The sequence below is a fragment of the Pectinophora gossypiella genome, chromosome 8 (assembly GCF_024362695.1).
Source record: "Pectinophora gossypiella chromosome 8, ilPecGoss1.1, whole genome shotgun sequence".
Lineage (NCBI taxonomy): Eukaryota > Metazoa > Arthropoda > Insecta > Lepidoptera > Gelechiidae > Pectinophora > Pectinophora gossypiella.
In genome coordinates, this window is record NC_065411.1 from 13,595,723 (window position 1) to 13,613,955 (window position 18,233).

At 38.0% G+C, this 18,233-nt stretch overlaps 2 protein-coding genes across 2 annotated transcripts in view; one reads left to right on the forward strand and one right to left on the reverse strand.

Annotated features, from left to right (window-relative positions):
• LOC126369237 (adenylosuccinate lyase) overlaps positions 1-18,233 on the forward strand; it is a 62,601-nt gene that overhangs the window by 3,842 nt on the left and 40,526 nt on the right. The window lies entirely within an intron of this gene.
• The window catches only part of LOC126369293 (uncharacterized), a 54,892-nt gene that overhangs the window by 2,454 nt on the left and 34,205 nt on the right, over positions 1-18,233 (reverse strand). Inside the window, exons 6-8 of the mRNA XM_050013651.1 lie at positions 10,978-11,145; positions 8,590-8,695; positions 1,734-1,865 (exon numbers count right to left, since the gene is read on the reverse strand). Of these exons, the coding sequence (XP_049869608.1) occupies positions 1,734-1,865; positions 8,590-8,695; positions 10,978-11,145 (406 nt within the window). The remainder of the gene's footprint in view (positions 1-1,733; positions 1,866-8,589; positions 8,696-10,977; positions 11,146-18,233) is intronic.

Here is an 18,233-nt window from a genome sequence, read left to right on the forward strand (position 1 = left end):
TGGTAACTTAGTATAGTATTGTTAATAGACAGTGTGGGGTGCGGTCCGAATCATGCGCACATACTGTTCGTTGGTACCTATAGTTGCAAGCCTAGCATTCATGGTGTAACCTGAACATCGTTTTACAGACAGTGGTACATATCACTGTCAATCTCCTACAACGCATTGGTAGAGACAAACCCATTAAAATACATTATGATAACAAAGATACATGTATGTTACATTAATTAAATAATGAAGCTGAAGATCTGAATGACATAATAATAAATACATACGTAAATATAATATATACGAGGATTAGTGTTATACGGCGACTTTAGATGAAGAAACACCGAAATAGAAAGGATGGCATTAACAAACGATGGTCTAAAATGATGATCTAAATTAAAAAGGCCACATTGAAGCAGTCCATCTAAAAAAGAATATTAGAAAAAGTAAGTGAGCAATGTCAAATAGCAATATTGCTTTTTTAAATGAATTGTTTCAATGTGACCTTGGAACTCCCCAGATAAGTAAAGAAATATCAGGTATATCGCTAATGCCATCTTTAATGAAATCCTTTACCATAAAGCGTACGAAATAAATTTCAATTCGGACCACCCCCTTAGATGAAGGAAGAACCACGTACCATCATAGTAATGGTGTGTTTGCCAGCCATTCATAGTGTTAACATCTGCGGGTAGGATAGGATTCCAGGTTTAGTTTATAATACAGTAGCACTAGACTAGACCCAGATAAAGAGCAAATTATCAGAGAAGAAGCGAGAGAACATAAGAGAATAATTTGGAAAATACTTGAATACTTTATAAGGATTGTTAAAGAAACATATTTTAAATAACAGATTTTATACATGGTTATTTTAATAATCTTTACATGATCAATACGCGTACCTTTCTGAACAATATTGTATAAAAAAGCGGTATATCAAGTCATGAAAAATTGTTTAGTTCATGAACCATCGAGCAGGCAACGTTGGTCGCTGTAACTCGGCCGAAATGTCGGGGAAATATTTGTTTTTATCTATTTTACAATCAGGTTCGATCCGTTAAAAATACTTTACTATCAACCATCGAATCGGCAAAAATCGTATTTGGCGTTCATATCATTGACATATTTTTTCGTGAAAGTTTCAGAGGAGAATAAGAATGTCCATAAATATTGGTAAATAAAACTTTCAATGTCCTAATTTTTTTGTCTATTCAAGGCTTTTGGGCTATCATGTAGAACACCATAGCTTTATGGGGAATCTAGGCCAAGCCTTGTCAACAGCTATCTCGTTTGTCTGGCGACTCGCCAGCTGACCTAGGTCATCCCATTGTCCTAATTCGCCATATCCCAAGTTAGGCCATGGATATTTTCCCATAGACGACAATAGGATAAGGAAAGTAGGTATTACACTTATATTTTGTTAGATATAGGAAATAATTATTGTTATATTGGAAAAAGAATATGTTTTAAATAGATATATACCTAGATCAATAAGTACTTAATAATGTTAAAAAAGTATTTAAGTAATTATATAATTTTAAAACCTCGTATCATTTTGCAACAAACTAATGATAAAAGTGATAATTACATTGACCTAAAATTAATAGTGCTATAAAAACCACGGAGTCACAACAAAAAATACTCTCACAGACTACGATCAGGAACTTCATTCGGGACGTATACAAAACATCTACAGTTTACTACGTACTTGATAAAGATGATGATAGAGCAATGAACAGACTTACCATAGAAGATGACGGCAGCAGCGGCAGTGAACATGATGACTCCGAGGACAGAGAAACCGATGGAGGTTCTCCATCCGACAGTCTCACCGAACAACCTCGCCAGGATCAGCACGCCAGTGATGATGATGAAACCTGGACAAAATATGCTAAATCATAAAATTTTGGGATGGATAGACAAAGAAAATCCTGAAAAGTAGTAGGGTACTTAAAACACATAATAACGGGTTCTTACCGCGTTTAAATGGAGATATGAGACTCCCGATATTTCGACACTGTTGCAAGTGCCATGATCACGGGATGACCCGTTATTATGTGTTTTAATTATGATAATAACCGCGTAAACTTAAAACAATGTATAGTAGGGTACTTGACTGGGTCAAAGATAAATTATAAAATACTAATTCAGAAAAATAGAAGTCAATCTACGATGACCAAAAATCAATCCCATTTTACTTTTGGACTTATTTTCGAATTTTATTTTTGAATTATGTAAGAATGTGTAAGACGTACGACGTCACAGGACAGTATTTCCACACAAACTCCGAAGAAAACTTTCGTTTTGAAGAGTCGTAAAAAGTAGCTTTTGACTAGGTTGTCAAGTTATACGTTGAAAGAAAATCGAATATAACACCTCACCTCACCTGTTATTGTTTCTAACTTTCTAAACCCATTTAAATCGATAACATGCCAATGTTTTCAAAAGTACCAATCCTGTTTGTACAAGCACCCATGCATTTAATTCACAGAACGATTGTTTTGAGCAATAATTCATCTACAGGAAGCCTTATAAATCCTACAGTTGACAGTTTGTGCGTACAGAATTCCACAAATGTATATTTATTTATTACGCTTTCACGCACAGAGTCAATGAAACCAATTTTCCAGTTAATGAAGAAGTGAAATTGAATTTAAAATTGGATTTTGCAAGTGACAATGACATTATTTGATGTTCACTTGGTACGGTTAAGTTTGATAATATTCAACTAAAGACATGCTCAGTTGATTTAATATTCATAAAAAGAAAATGAAGGTCTGTAGTCTTCTAATACTTCTTATTATACGCTTAGTTACTTAAAAGTGACACAATGTTTTACACTAGTATTGGCTTATTTGTATTGCTGGTTAGCGCGTTAGGTTCACGCTTTGGAGGCCCGGGTTCGATTCCCAATTGGGACATTGTTGAAATCACCTTGTTAGACTGTCCTTTGTTTGTTAAGGACATTGCAGATTTCAGTCACCTGATTGATCGAAAAAGTAAGATGATACCGTGCGTCGGAGGGCACGTTAAGCAGTTGGTCCCAGGCTATTAGCCGTAAAAGTACCTCCACTAACCCGCAGTGGAGCAGCGTGGTGAAGTATGCTCCATACCCCCTCCGGTTGATTTGGGCAGTTTATGTTTTTTTTTTATGTGATATTAGCTTATTTATAGGTCCCTTCATGATTGCGTATATTCTTTTTCTCTTCTATCGTGTGGGTAGTGAGGCGGACTACCAACCCCATCAACCCTGTGTGTCAGGGTAACTATTGAGCAGCAAAAGGCCCCTGACATGGCTCATGTAACGACTACTTACTTACATCTGTAAGTAGTAATGGGGACCAACAGTTTAACTTGCCTTCCGAAGCACGGATCATTTTACTTTCGGACAATAAGATGATCAGCCTGTAATGTCCTTACCAAACTAGGCATCAAAAAGCGATTTTTGTGATATGTCCCTACCGGGATTTAGACCCGGGACTTCCGAATCGTGAGCCTAACGCTCAAACCACTGGACCACGGAGGCAGTTATTGCGTATACCTATTGATGATCTTGTAACTCTTTTCAATGCTTAATATTATAATCATAATGTACAAGGTTGTTTACAACATTTCAGCTCATCAGAAACCTTTGTTAATAAGTTGTGTTTTTTGTTCCCTCTTGCTTGATCGATCATGCATTCAATGCCTTAACTTCAGTGGAACATCTGACTTTTATATCGAATACAAGTCAATAGGCTAGTTTCCAACTAGTCAAATCAGTTACTTTTTACTAAACGTCAAAACATGAAATTACTATGGAAATAGTATGAAAAATCAACCTTTGACGTCATAGAAAAACGTGACAAAATGTCGCACTTATTATTACATTTTTCTTTATTAAAATTCATAATTATGTTAAATAGAAAATAGAAAACGTTTTTTGACACATTTAGATCAGTGTTTATTTTAAAATCAGATTTTCATAATTTGTCTTTGACGTTGGATTATCTTTGCCCAATTCTATTTCTATATATAAACATTTCTACGATAAAACTTTTTTATGCACTGTTTAAAACGGTCTGTATTTGTTTCCTTTCGTGTCACAACGTGTTGCTATTGTTATCTGTATTCTCTTATTTTCAAAATCATCGTTTTTAACTTTCACTTCCTCACTTAATATCTTATTTCTTGTTGTTTCATTTGCAAAATGTTGCTGGAATATCTTTTGATCGCGTCTCTTGATACTATGAACAGGGAGGTTAAAAATGCCACATCGAAGCAATCCACCTAAAAAGCAAAATTGCTATTTGACATTTGTTTGCATTGCGCACTTACTTTTATATGCGTAAATGTCAAATTTTATTAGAACAAATTATTTTATTAGACTCCACATCTGTTATTTATCCCAATAATTGTCGCCATTTGTCTGAATTTCAGAGCGATTATTTGACCATGAAACATAGTCAGTATCGCCTTACAATCGGCTTTAAATTGAAAGATTAGTACAAATTCTAACAATCGGGTCACGGCGACTACTCTGTTAACAAGAACTGATGGACTTGCAAAAGTTTTCCATTGTTTTTCCAATGAAGTTTGCTCAACAACGAATTTGTAATCGATCCTTAAAGTAGTACGCCTGTTTTTTTTTCTTAAATTATATTACCTACCTATGTTTAAATTGAAAACACATTTAGTTCCGTTGTGGTTTGTTTGTAGTAAGTAACTGCAAATTTTCATATCGCGTGCAACGTGGTTTGTTTATTTTTATTCTATACATGTTACAGTTTTTACACATTTATACACAACATATGCTTATTAGTTGTTGAAATTTCTGCTTAGGAATGAAATAAATAGTTTTTTTTTTTTTTTTTTTGACGTGACTTATTGTAGATTTGCCGCAGATGGCATTAACTACTTGGCCGGACAAATGGGGAGCGCTGAAGGCTCTCACCCGGTACAACATTTAAGACAACAGGCCTGAGGGTGCCCAGTTGGGCGCGAACCTCGGCTCAGGGCGTCGTCTGAGAGGAAAAATATTTGAAAGAATTAATCGACCCTAGTGGGTCGATAGCGATAAGCGCTGAATGAGGGAAATCGTCGACCACGCCGGCGGGGTCGGTATCGGGGTCCTGAAGTGTTTGGTGTCGCGAGCTGATTGGCTGCCTCTATGGCTAGGGTAATCGGGTCGTCGGGATCGTATATTACGTCCTTCGGACGCCGATACTTTTCAGTACCGTCCCTAAGCGGGATGTAATCGGAAGCCGCAACTACCAGGGGATTCGGGTGGTGCGGAGCAGAATCGAAAAAACGTTTGGAAGCTAATTTGAGCCATTGGGCAATGGTTGGCAGACCTAGGTCAATGTGCAGATTTTCATTGCGAAGGAACCACGGAGCTCCCGTGGCTTTCCGCATGAAACGATTTTGTATTACCTGTAGACGGTGGATTTGAGAGGGACTCGCATGAGCGAAAACTACCCCTGCATAGGTCATGATCGGACGGATGCAAGTCGTGTAGATTTTCACCTTATTCCTAAGGGACAATTTACTTCGCTTGTTAAGGAGACAATGAAGACGGCCCATTACAAACGCGGCGCGATCGCGCACACGTTTGATATGGGCCTTGAAAGTAAGACGTCTATCTAAGACTACGCCGAGATATTTGACTTGCTCCTCCCAAGGGATCGGCTTGCCAAACATCTTAATGATTTTAAGTTGACGGCGTGACCGTGGCGTGTTATAATAGCCCTTTGAAAAGTACACCGCTGCACTTTTCTCCGGGTTTACCTCGATTCTCCATTTGCGAAACCACTTGCCCAAGGCATTGGCCGCGCGTTGGAGGATTCCGGTCATCATAACTCGACCACGGCACGAAGAATAGATGGCTGTATCATCCGCAAATAAAGCTAATTCGGTATTAGGGGATTTGGGAATGTCACTAGTATACAATGAAAATAGTAAAGGGGAGAGAACGGAGCCTTGTGGGACTCCGGCATGTATAGGGTGCGGTGACGAGAGCGTCCCTTCCACGCGGTAGCGAAAGGTTCGATTTGAGAGGAAGTCTCGTATGATGTGCACGAGACGGTCTGGCACTCCCAGTGAATAAAGCTTGTAGATCAAGCCGTTGTGCCAGACTTTGTCGAACGCTTTCGCCACATCGAAGAAGAGCGCTCCCGTAGCGACAGGTTTTTTTTTTAAGTTTAATCTACTAGAGATATGTTCAACAATACGGTGCACTTGTTGAACGCAGGAGTGTTTGGTTCTAAAACCAAACTGCTCTGGTGGAATAAGACTATTGGATTCGGCGTAGTCCCGTAATCTAGCAAATATGAGCCGCTCATAAACCTTCCCCATGGAATTGAGGAGACTTATGGGGCGGTAACTCGAAGGTTCGTTTTTAGGTTTCCCAGGCTTTGGTATACCAATTACAATTGCTTCTTTCCACTGCTGTGGAAAGACGCAGTTGCTCAAGGCGACGTTGAATATTGCCGTTAGTAAGCAGATGAGGGGAGCACCGAAGTTTTTAAGGACACGATTCGTGATACCGTCTGAGCCAGGGGCTTTTCGGGTATGAAATCTTTTGATAATACCTAGGACCTCTTCCTCAGTTACCTGTGGAAGAGGAGGATCGGTGGGAGGTACAGAAGCCCTACGCTGAACTTCAGAGTTCACCGTCGAGAGGTGCCTACGATCGATAGGGAGAGTGCTGGGCGAGCATTGGGCTTCGAGACTGTCGGCAAGGCATTCGGCTTTTTCGTCATCGTCGAAAGCGGGGGGTTGGTTAGGCCTATTGAGAGGGGGAGTAGGAACAACCGTATCCTTTTGAAGAGACCTAGACAGCTGCCAGATGGCCTGGTGGTGGGGCTCAATGCCGCTCAAAAGATTATCCCACCGATTCTGTCGCATGTCATTAATACGTTTTCTTACAGTATGCTGCAAGAGACGCAAATGACGGCGACATTCCTCGGTGCGATTGGAATCATATGCGCGGGTGGCTGCGTTTTTCTCCGTTAGCAGATCACGGATGTCGGTAGGCAGTTTCCAGCGATGGTCTTCCATCTCCGGAACCTGTTTTGAACTTTCGTTCAAAACCGACCTCACGTGATCCGTGAGGGAGTTAATAGCTGTCGAGGCCTCCTCTAAGGAGGTTATTTCTACTGGGGAAATAAATAGTCATACTATTTGCTTTATATCAGAAATAAGTGTATGGAATTGAAATGGTTACTGTTACTAAAGAAGGCGCGGACGAGTGGGGCGGAAGGCAAGAGGGAAACCACTTAGTTTTTCCTAAAAAAGTAGCACGGAGAATACTACGCCGACAAGAGCGTGGTTCTTAAATTAATGATGACTCTTAGTAAAAAAGACACTTATGATTGCTGAAGCAAAATGAAACAGGAATTAATACGTCATTGACAGTGCACTGTAAATGAGAAAGAAAGAAAAAAAAGAAAAAGAAGAAAAAAGCACCATAAAAAACGTGACAAAATGTCGCACTTAATATTACATTTTTCTTTATAAAAAAATATAAATAAGTTAAATGGAAAAAGAAAATTTTTTGTCACCTTTTAGGTCTGCCTTTATTTAGTAATCAGATTTCATAATTTATCTTTGACCTAGGAAACTACCCAATTGTAGAGTTACTCGGAACGGTTGTTACACGCTCAATCTCTAAACAATCAATGATTACTACATGCCTCCAACCCATGAAAGCTTTTCACTTGAAGCCCTACACCGTTATACCTATCTGTATAGGTTGAAATGCAGGTCAAATTACATCACCATGAGCTCATCGCTTTACATAGATATACCCTTCTGTTAAAATAGTACCAACTATATAAGTCAAAACAAGTAGTAAATAAGTTAAAACTTAATAACCCTTGAGGGAATAAATTACCTAAACCATAATCACGAAATAATGTAAATCATTTAGTGCGTACTTTCCCATCAAGGACTTAACTACACTAAGCTACCTAAGTAAAATGTTAAACAATGCTAGACTTTCTAAAATTATATAAGACCAAAAAACAGGACTTTAAAGAAGAACATAAAGAAGTTAGAGAGAAAGCAAAGAAAATGACTATATTTAATTAGAGAACACCACAGTAATAATACAAAAACATGAAGAAATGCAAACCGCGTCATGCAAAAAAAAACATGAAAAAAAAAACATTTACACAAATGACACGACAGAAACAAAAAGATAAACAATGAGGATAAAAGCAGCCCATTTCTTCCGTCAGGTGTCGCTACTGTTGAGTGTCCTTAAATTTTGACAGTTCCCCATACTAATTGACTAAACGACTATATTGTTTTGGTTGTATTTTTTACACTATAACCCTTTGCGCAGCGTTTAACTACCAAATGACGGTGTTATATTTATTTCCTAAAGATAAAAACTTAAAAAAACTTATTTTCAATCAAATCTGCCTTTTTCCAACTGCCTGCTTTTCTTATTCGTAACTCATCCTTCAGACGGGACACACTCGACGTTGCTCCACATTTTGTAGCAATTTATCACGAATTTTAGTTGGACATTATGGAGAACTGTCAAAATTTAGAAACACTCAACAGTGCTGCCTACATTTGAGCTTCTTGTTTTTATCTTCTTTGCTGGTTACTTACTGGAGTAGGCAGAGTAGATGAGTGCGATGTGTCGATGGTCGGACTGTACGACCTGCGGGGAGTACAGCGCGCCCACGATGAGACCAATGGCTATCACCGCCAGACACTGCAAAGAAAAAAGCGGTTCATGGCACGTAATTGGTAATTGGGACGTTGGTGAGAATATCGATAGGAAAGTATCGCCAAAAATCCCTATCCAAATTGGAAGTGGATAGGTCGTTTTCAATGATCAAAGTGTACTCAAAGAAACACTAACAGGACACAGAAACATTAATAAATATTACATTAAGACTGCGAAAAATATACAGTTTTTTATATTGACTGTAATTATCCTAAGCTAAGATACTGTAAGCTAATGCTTAGGGGGGTTAAAAAGGCCACAACGAAGCAATTAATCTAAAACAGCAATATTGCTATTTGAACTTTGCTTACATTGTGCACTTACTTTATATGCGCAAAATGTCAAATTGCAATAATGTTTTTTTAGATGATTTGCTTCGATGTGGCTTTTTAACCCCCCTGATTTACAACCAACCGAAAAATCTAACAAGCGGTATCTGATGTAATGACTTTTTAATTGACCTGTCATTTATGATAGTTTATACCTCCACTACATAATATCAAAAATGGTCTATAATGTTCAGGTTAAGTGAAACCGTGGATGATTTTAACTTGTAATATTTAATGCCAGAGTTGAACTAGATTCATTTGACTATTGAAGGAGATACAATGTTCTTACTAAATGTAGCAACTAGTTGTTGCTCCATCGCGTACAACTTTCCTTGATTGCTCATTAACTTTTTTACTCGTCGTCTCGATACTTTGCAACCACGTCTTCCAAAGCTCACGTACTACGCAAAAACTCGGCCAATTTCAAAACTTGTCTTCTTTGTGCAAATTATTTACAGTGAAAGTGTCTTTTGCAACGGGTCACATTTTCTCTGCCTGAGTATTCGCTCACCACAAACGCTTTTCCAATCCTATGGTCTAAACGTTTTCTTAGCGATTATTGTTCCGTTTTCGCTTTCTCGTCGTTTTGTTGCTATTACTGATTCTTTTAAAGTAATATTTATTGTTAGGATTACTATAATTGAATGTTGCACTATTAGTTCTGTGGTGAACTGAGATGAGTTCAGTTTCTCTGTTCACTGAAACAACAGCACTTTGGTCTATTGCATGTGTTTACGCATTTACGATTTGAATTACAAGATAATTTGTGAAAGTTGGTTTATTAACTGTTATCGTTGTGTCTCATATATCTTTCGTGTTTTATACAAATTCTTCATTTTAACTAAGTTTAATTTACTCCTGTTCAGGAGTAAATTAAAACGTGAACACGCTCATTGTTAATTAATACGCAACAGGCTTTGTAATCTGTGGAATTGTTAACACCATTCTTATTGGGCAGGTCAATATTGGTGTCTATTCTGTCGGGTACAAACTTTTGACAGCTAATAGACTAGTGCTGTCCTTCACTTACAATAAGAGCAAGAAAGAGATAGAGCTAGTTTTAGTCTGGAAAATTAAGTTAAGTTGTTGATCGGTCGAATCGGCACCATTGAATCCAAATTAGCATGTCTGGTTCCATAAGCTTCGATGAGCAATCATTACTAAGTACAAAACAATCGGCTAATAGCAGAACAAGGAAGGTTGTACACAACACCACAAGGTCATCACGATTTGCGCATTATATTTGCAGGTAGGTACCAACAAAATGGCCGTGGAAACCACATGCGACAGTTCCCATGCGTCTTCAACAACTTAATATCAGTCAATGGCATACTTTACACAATTTAGCTAGTCTTTCAGCTGTAAGTTTAAAATCTTCTTAACAGTTTGTTTGTCTACATAATACTCCTTTTTGCTTACCCGCAGTCGGGTAAACACATTGGTCCCGATATTATGTTCGAACGAGTCAGTTCAGGCAATAAATTCTTTATTAGTAACTCTACTCTCCACCATCATCAAAGGCCCCACACGTCTCTTTCATACGATTTATGACCGTTATTATCCTAATGTGCACTTTTTTCGTGCAAGGATCCGCTCCAGTACTACGCAAATTCTACTGCACACTCCGCAGGAGTAGTTTCGGACAGGTGGAAAGTCGTCGGCTTGATGCCCTTTCATTCTCCTACTCGTCAGTGCTCTCCGCTCTCCACCAATGCCGCAGCGAACAGCCTGGTGAAGTATGCTCCTTATTCCTTTCTGATTCCTGCTAGAATCTACTGGCTGTTTATTTATATATCCTCCTCCTCGTAATACCCGGTTTTCCAGACAATTCTTTAATGATGACGATTTTTTTTTTAATTGGGTCTTAGGAAAGCAGAAGGCAAGGCCTTTACTGGACTATATATAATTGGGTTTTACGACCTTATAGAATAAACTTACCAGCTCAAGCGCCCGGAGCCCTACACACCAGTACTGCTTAAGGGCGGCGGCGGCACGGCTGTCCCGGTCAGGGGCTGCGCCCTCGTCGCCCTTCTTGTTGGCCTCCGCCTCTCTGTCGCCCGCCGACATGGCCCAGATCACTCGCGCTCCGCCGCCGAACTCCGACACCTAGCGACAAATGTTCCAATAACTTATTCAAAATGTTCAAACACACATTGTACTGAAATCTGTCAGGAATTATTATTGCAGCAGGGATCCCTGAACAGACCCCTTTCGCCCGACGCAATGGTGCCCATGACACTCACTGCGGACAACCTTTGCCTCTGGTATGGCCCGGAGCGAATATTTAAATTAGTTTTTGGTGACACTATTTAGTTTAGACGTTCATAATTAGTCAGCTGGTAATGCTGGTATACTACCTACTGTTAGAAAAGAATCGGTCGGTTTAATCTTGACTAATACGCCACTACGCTAATGATGTCACAACACTGGCTTCCGTGTTTTGACAGATCTAACTCTTACCGCGCATTGAAGCTTTTGTAAAATATTATCTATATTGAAATAAACAAACAAACTACTAAGTTTCAAAACTGAGGATCATAATATACGACTCGTATTCCTATTGAGAAGAACAGAACCACATTTCCGTTCGTTACAAAGACTACATAGAAGTAACACCTATTAATTGGCAATTAAGAATAGAAATTACATGAAGCCGCTGTCTTGCCTAATTGGTAACACTTTATATGAACCAATTCCATGGATTTAGAACCTCTTTAACTAGTATTGCTATAGGAAAAGACGACTGCTTTCTATTTTCTATTCTTGTTTGCTAAGTTTTACCAATAGATAGGTTACTTGGCAAGCCCTCTCCGGTTTCCAGAGAGGCAAGCATAGAGTATAAATTCAGCCCGTAATGTTGCCATCTTATTTCATAGACAAAAGTTTAAATTATGATTAAAAAAGTACATCTTTTATTTCTTGATGAAATATTAATTTCATACTGGATCAATCCTGTTGGATTGCATCGAAGCAGCGAACTCTGGTACGCCTTCCTAACTAGCTTCTCCACCTCCAGAGCCCATTATAAATAAAAAAATACAGACAGAATTACGCCCGTAATCCCTATGGGGTGGGCAGAGCTTCGTCCAAGCCTCTAGAAGACAGTTGGGTATTGGAGTTCGGAAATCGATATATAACGAATATTTACCAGCCCATCACAGGGTTTCTTGAAGTGAAATCCACGGACCCCTTAGGGCATAAAAATGTGTCGCAGTTTCTACCCGATGATTAAATCAAATGACTGAGAACCGGTTCTGTATCGCTCCATCTCACAGCATCGTAGTAATTATTATGTTCTAGATAACGCAGATGAAGAACTTCTTTAGGTTCCGTTGTTTGCACCTTCCTCCATTGGATATAAGTATAGATTGTAGTGTGGCAAGTTATTATATTTAGTCTACAATATAATATGAAGGAAAACATCGCGAGGAAACCCACATTTCCGAGAAATACGTTTCGGAGGTACCTTTGTGACCTATCTAACCTGTATTGGGTGGTTTCCCTTTCGCTGGTCAGACAAGCAGTCGCTTCTGTAAAAAACCGGACTTGGCACATCTTCAGGTTAGGTAAGCAGACCCCGTGAAATTGGGATAACGGTAGAGGGATATTCTCTGCCAATAAAATGTAGTCATCATCATTAATTTAAGATCCACGCTTTTGTCGGTGTAGCATATTCCATGCTACTTTTTTAGGGGAAAATAGGGCAGTGGTTTTCCTCTTGCCTTCCGCTCCACAGTACTATGACGTGAGTGGGATGGCGTCCAGTAGTCTATTTCAAAGCCGTACTAGGACTCTTATCCTCCGCCTCTGAATAAAAAAATGTAGTAGAGAAAATTAATTGGATTTTCCTTACTGTAGGTAATGCTATCTTCCTAGTGCTTACGTAATACGTATTCATCGCAAGTCGCCCGCCAGTCTGTCTTCTTATTCTACTGGGCGGTATATTATCGATTTTACTCCATTTTCATGTTTTGCTTAGGAATTATGAGAAATTTTCTTAAAAGTTAGTTTCTTTACTTTGCAAATACGGGTAACAATAAGTAGGTGGTAATCTGAAAATCATATTTTCAGTTATAATTGCATATTTTCAGATTGTTTCTACCCCAAGTGGGATATTGTCGTTAGCTTATGTATATTAATGTGATGTGTTCAGATTATTTTTGCAATTCCATAAACAATTTTGGCGCGTAAATATTATAATTACGACGCTGCTGGTCAAAGATTAGACACCATGAAATGTCCCTTCTATTAATTCCAATTAAGCACCTAGGTACCTACTATCACTTGTTTTGTGCGTATTTTCTCACATCTCTCTCACTATGTAGATAAGTCGTTCTCTCTGGGAGTAAGTACACATACCTGTGTGTAGTGTAGGTACTTAATTATTGTAAAATAAAAATCCGCTCAAGCGATGCGTGTAAAGCGGCGTGCGCGCGGTTTATGCGCACGCGCAGAGCGAATACCATCGCTCGGGCGGAACGCACGCACCTCACTTTCCAATACCTCTGTCTTCTGTCCACTTGGGAATTATATATGTGGATGAAAATCGATTCGCTAATCGATAAATTGATACGACTTTTACTCGAGTTTGTAATTGGTAGATGGGTAGTTGTGAAGAGTGTGAATTGGCGTAAATTTTAGTACTTACGTATTTTCTAGATATCACAGATTTGACGGGTATATCTACTTAACTAGGTCTAAACTTGCCTCAGGTAGTGTTTACAACTTGCATGAACAAATGATTTCTGAGATAAGGTTTATGTGTATTTTATAATAGGTATACACATCTCAACAAATTATAAAAGAGAAAACCGGCATAAGAAATTGGGCGATATTTTAGTGTTGATTCCTGCTAACTTAATTTTAATTTAATTTGACAGTTTTAAAACTAGCTCTATCTCTGTCTTGCACTCGTCGTAAGTGAAGGACGGCACTATTTTTAGTAATGTCGGACTAAAATAAAATTAAGTTTTGTTCGCCAGAATCGGCACTAAAATATCTATAACATTTAAATCATCTATTTTAATATTGTCTGTTTCACTAATAGGTAGTGGCTTACTAAATTTGCTTTAATTTGTTTTGAAATGCAAGTGGCAAAAAGCAGATTCTATGCAGTTAATTTAAGACGAAAAATAACCTAAATGGTTTTCCATTTAATGAGTAGGGTGTCCATATTATGGAAATGACACTTTAGCTAATTTCGGCTAACCCAACTTGACTCAAAACGCATTTGGGTTCGATTTCGAATCCCTGGAGTTATTGCAAGAGATAGTATTTTCTCAGTGCCTCCTATTTTTTTGTTATGTTTTTCTACGCCTCACTTACAATACAGGCCATTGGTTGTATTTGTTATTCATTGTAAATTTTTAAACATTTAACTACTACATCTAAGTAATTTGCAAACGTCTTATTTACTTACTTGCAGTTACGTACGTATTATTTTCACTAAAGCAAATAAAAAAGACATAAGGGAACCCGCCCTAAGTTAAATACAGTCATACTCACTGATTCATCGTTCAATATTAAATAAATTATGGTAATTTAAAAATCCACAATGACATTGCACAGGATAATGTGCGGTTAATAATTCATAAAGCATCTCTGAAACAATGACATGAAATGCATCTGGGTCATCAACAATGTTGCCTACACACGCATTGTCTCATCTGACTCATACTTACTCTTTGACAATTTAAGAACGTTTTCAAAATCAGGCTAATCTACATAAAATTATGATGCGGTGATTTTATGTGATTGCTTTTTAAAAAGTAACAATTTCATACTGGCTGATTATTAGTTTTGACAATTCAAGGAAAATAGTTTATTTTTAAATTATTTACGAGGTTTTAGGTATGTAATAAAATGAGAGTACAATTATACCCAAAAAAGTATAATTATAGTGTTTTTATTGTAGTTTTTTACAATTACATAAGAAAATTGAAATTCATGCTTTACAATGTTTATAAATAACGAAAGCTCCAATCGCCTGAATATGAGTGAGGACCAGTAAAGCTTTCATTATAAATGCAATTAAAACGCGCGACACGCGACGACAACGACACAAAATCCAATTTATTCATAAAAAAAATTGAAAACGCTCACCAAACAAAACTCTTTGGAGTCCTCCTTAGAGAAGACTGGCACAAGTCACTTCTGAAGTTTGTTTTTAAAAGCACAAGCACTTCGAAATTCGAAATTTAATTTGGCGCGTTCGGAGCGGTGCGTTCACGGCAATGAGACACGAGTGCGTTCAGCGTAGGACACAAAGCGACTATCGTTGCATCGAGAACGGCGCTCCTCTACGGCTCATTAGGAGGAAAATGTTGACCTCTGGTTACCACTGTACCCTCCCTTCAATCACCTTGAAAGTATGGAAAATGCCGGGGTAGGGGAGGTCTAGGTATTTTGGCCGCGTAGAACCGGTGGCGTAGTAGTGCGTTTGCGTAGCTCGCGAGTAAACAGCTCTCATTCATTTTGAGTCGGTCCACTGTGACCGAAATTCCATGGTGTGCCATGGGAAGACGGCAGTACGGTGGAATGTCAACTACACTGTTATAATGTGTACATATGCAAGTGTGCCGTGGTACAGAATTTGGTAAAAGATGTGATGTGTGTGTGTGTGTGTGTGTGTGATGTGTGTTTTTGTTATCATTAGAGTGTAAATCATAAAGTTTAGGCAGTAATTTATTTATTTATCTCAGACAACTATGAATACCTACATTAGAATATTATCTATGTTTTTTTATATTATGTATGTTTTTTATGTTGTTCAAATTGCAAAAGTTTACTGATAGCTACAATAGCAGTTACGAGTACCTATCATTATTGATCAACACTATACTATATTATAAAATCTATTTCTGTACCATAAGTGTTCGTCTACAATCTATAGTGAAACAAAACAGCCTACAAGAACCCATAATGATCCATCTGGGTCCATTATTTATTGAATTAAATCTTTCGCAATAACATATTTGTCCATTGAAAACAGACAGAAACCAAACGCAAGAGAAAATTAAAATAGATTCGATAGTGGAATTGAGTCAACATAGCAGTTTATTTTTGAGTCTTCAGTGTTACGTAATAGGGCATTTATTTTAAATTCTACGGATAGGTAACTATTAGAAAAGTATTTACATATTTTTTGTAAAGAATACTTTTCTGAATCATTATCTCCCTAGCATTATCCCGTTTTTCACAGGGTCCGCTTACCTAACCTGAAGATTTGACAGGTCCAGTTTTTTTTACAGAAGCGACTGCCTCTCTGACCTTCCAATCCGCGAAGGGAATACTAGCCCAATAAAGGTCCGAAAATGCGTGTCTCGGGAATGTGGGTTCCTTCACGATGTTTGACGAAAGTACAATTCTTATATAAGTACTTACTTATTAACCTGATAGTAACTTTTTTCGTACATATATAAGTAAGTAGGTATTTCTTACAAGTAGGTAGTATTTTACGACATGCCTTACCTAATTTTTTACTTAGTAAGACACCATTAAATAACGATTAGGTACTTTTGTTCTCTTTCGTCAAAGAATTCTCCGATAAAAATGTACTTAAGTTTACTTAAACTTCTTGACTGTGTCATAGAATAAAAAATACTGTGTAACTTTCTAGAGAAAAGTACCATAGATTATTTATATCTATACTGAGTACGTACTGTGGTTACGTATGTTAATTTTGTACCTACTACTCAATATCTTCAATAAAAACTTTACACCTTCAGTATTTGAAAGAAAAGCAAGAAAATAGATTTATTTCCATTAAATGTTTTATTCTTTTTTTCTCGACTGTTTAGTAAGTACGACTATTCAACATTATCTTTGATAGGGTTTCAAATTAAAATTACTTATCTGTTTCTTGAACGCTATTATAAAAGGCATAAAAGGAAAGAAAGTATCTTTATCTTTTACAGTGAAATAAGTGCCTTTTAACAGACCATTGATGTCTATTTATGGTGATAACTCCTTTTCAAGTGCTATAAGATGTGGATAGGCAATAAATAGAACTTTATTTCGAACATAGAATAACGATAATAATCTGTATAGAAGGGTCATTCTCCGCCCCGCACTGTTTAACCCTGCCCCCTCGTTGTGGGCCCCTTTAGGCTATTAAGCCGGTAAAGAGTAAGGGAGTACGCTTAAAGTGTATATTGTCTCGCTCACACACATGGGGTAAGGCGCACGTTCCATCTCTGTAAGAATGAGATTTTTGTTTGGTGTGTCCAAGGGGGTTAAAAAGGCCACATCGAAGCAATTCATCTGAAAAAGCAATTTTGCTATTTGACATTCGTTTGCATTGCGCACTTACTTGTATTTGCGCCCAGGTCATTATCGTCTCACCACCTATCACGTTGGTCTAATAGAAAGCTCGGTGAGATGCGGGTACTTAGGTCATATTGCGATGGATGTACCTCTGACTACCCCAATTGGGATATAGTCGTGAGTTTATGTTGTGTGTGTGTGTGTGTCCGGGCTATGCTTTAAGTACTATAGCTTCGAAGATGTAGAGCGCAATGCGACCAATACAAAAGGTTGTTCCTTAAATGAGAAAGGTCTTTGAGATTGTCCCGTTACTACTCGTAAATATGAAATGATCTTTAATTTACCTATGTGCCTATTAACTGTCATTATCACTAATTTAAGAGCCACGCTTTTGTCGGTGTAGCATTCTCCAGTCTACTTTTTAGGGAAAAACAGGGCATTCCCTCTTGCCTTCTGCCCCGCAGTGCTCTGTCTGACGCGAGTGGGATGGCGCCCAGAGCAAAACAACAAAGCTAACAAATAAACTACACTAACTATTAGTAATCATCGTGTTTAGATAGATAAATCTTTCTTTCTCTCTCTATTTAAGAGCTGCGCTCTTGTCGATGGAGTAATCGCCATTCCTCTCTTCTTCCCGCCAAAACCTTCACCTCCCGATACGACACGACCTGCACCTTCTCTTTTATTTGTTTCATAGATAGACAAATACTCGTATATAAATGATTATTTTATCCTCCGGCCGATCTTTTAAAAACATTAAGTACTGCTTACCTAATTAAAAAGAAAAAGTAAGTGGGTAAGTAAATTGGTAATCATAATCTCTCTAGCATTATCCCGTTTTTCACAGGGTCCACTTACCTAACCTGAAGATTTGACAGGTTCGGTTTTTTACAAAAGCGACTGCCTGTCTGACCTTTCAACCCGTGAAG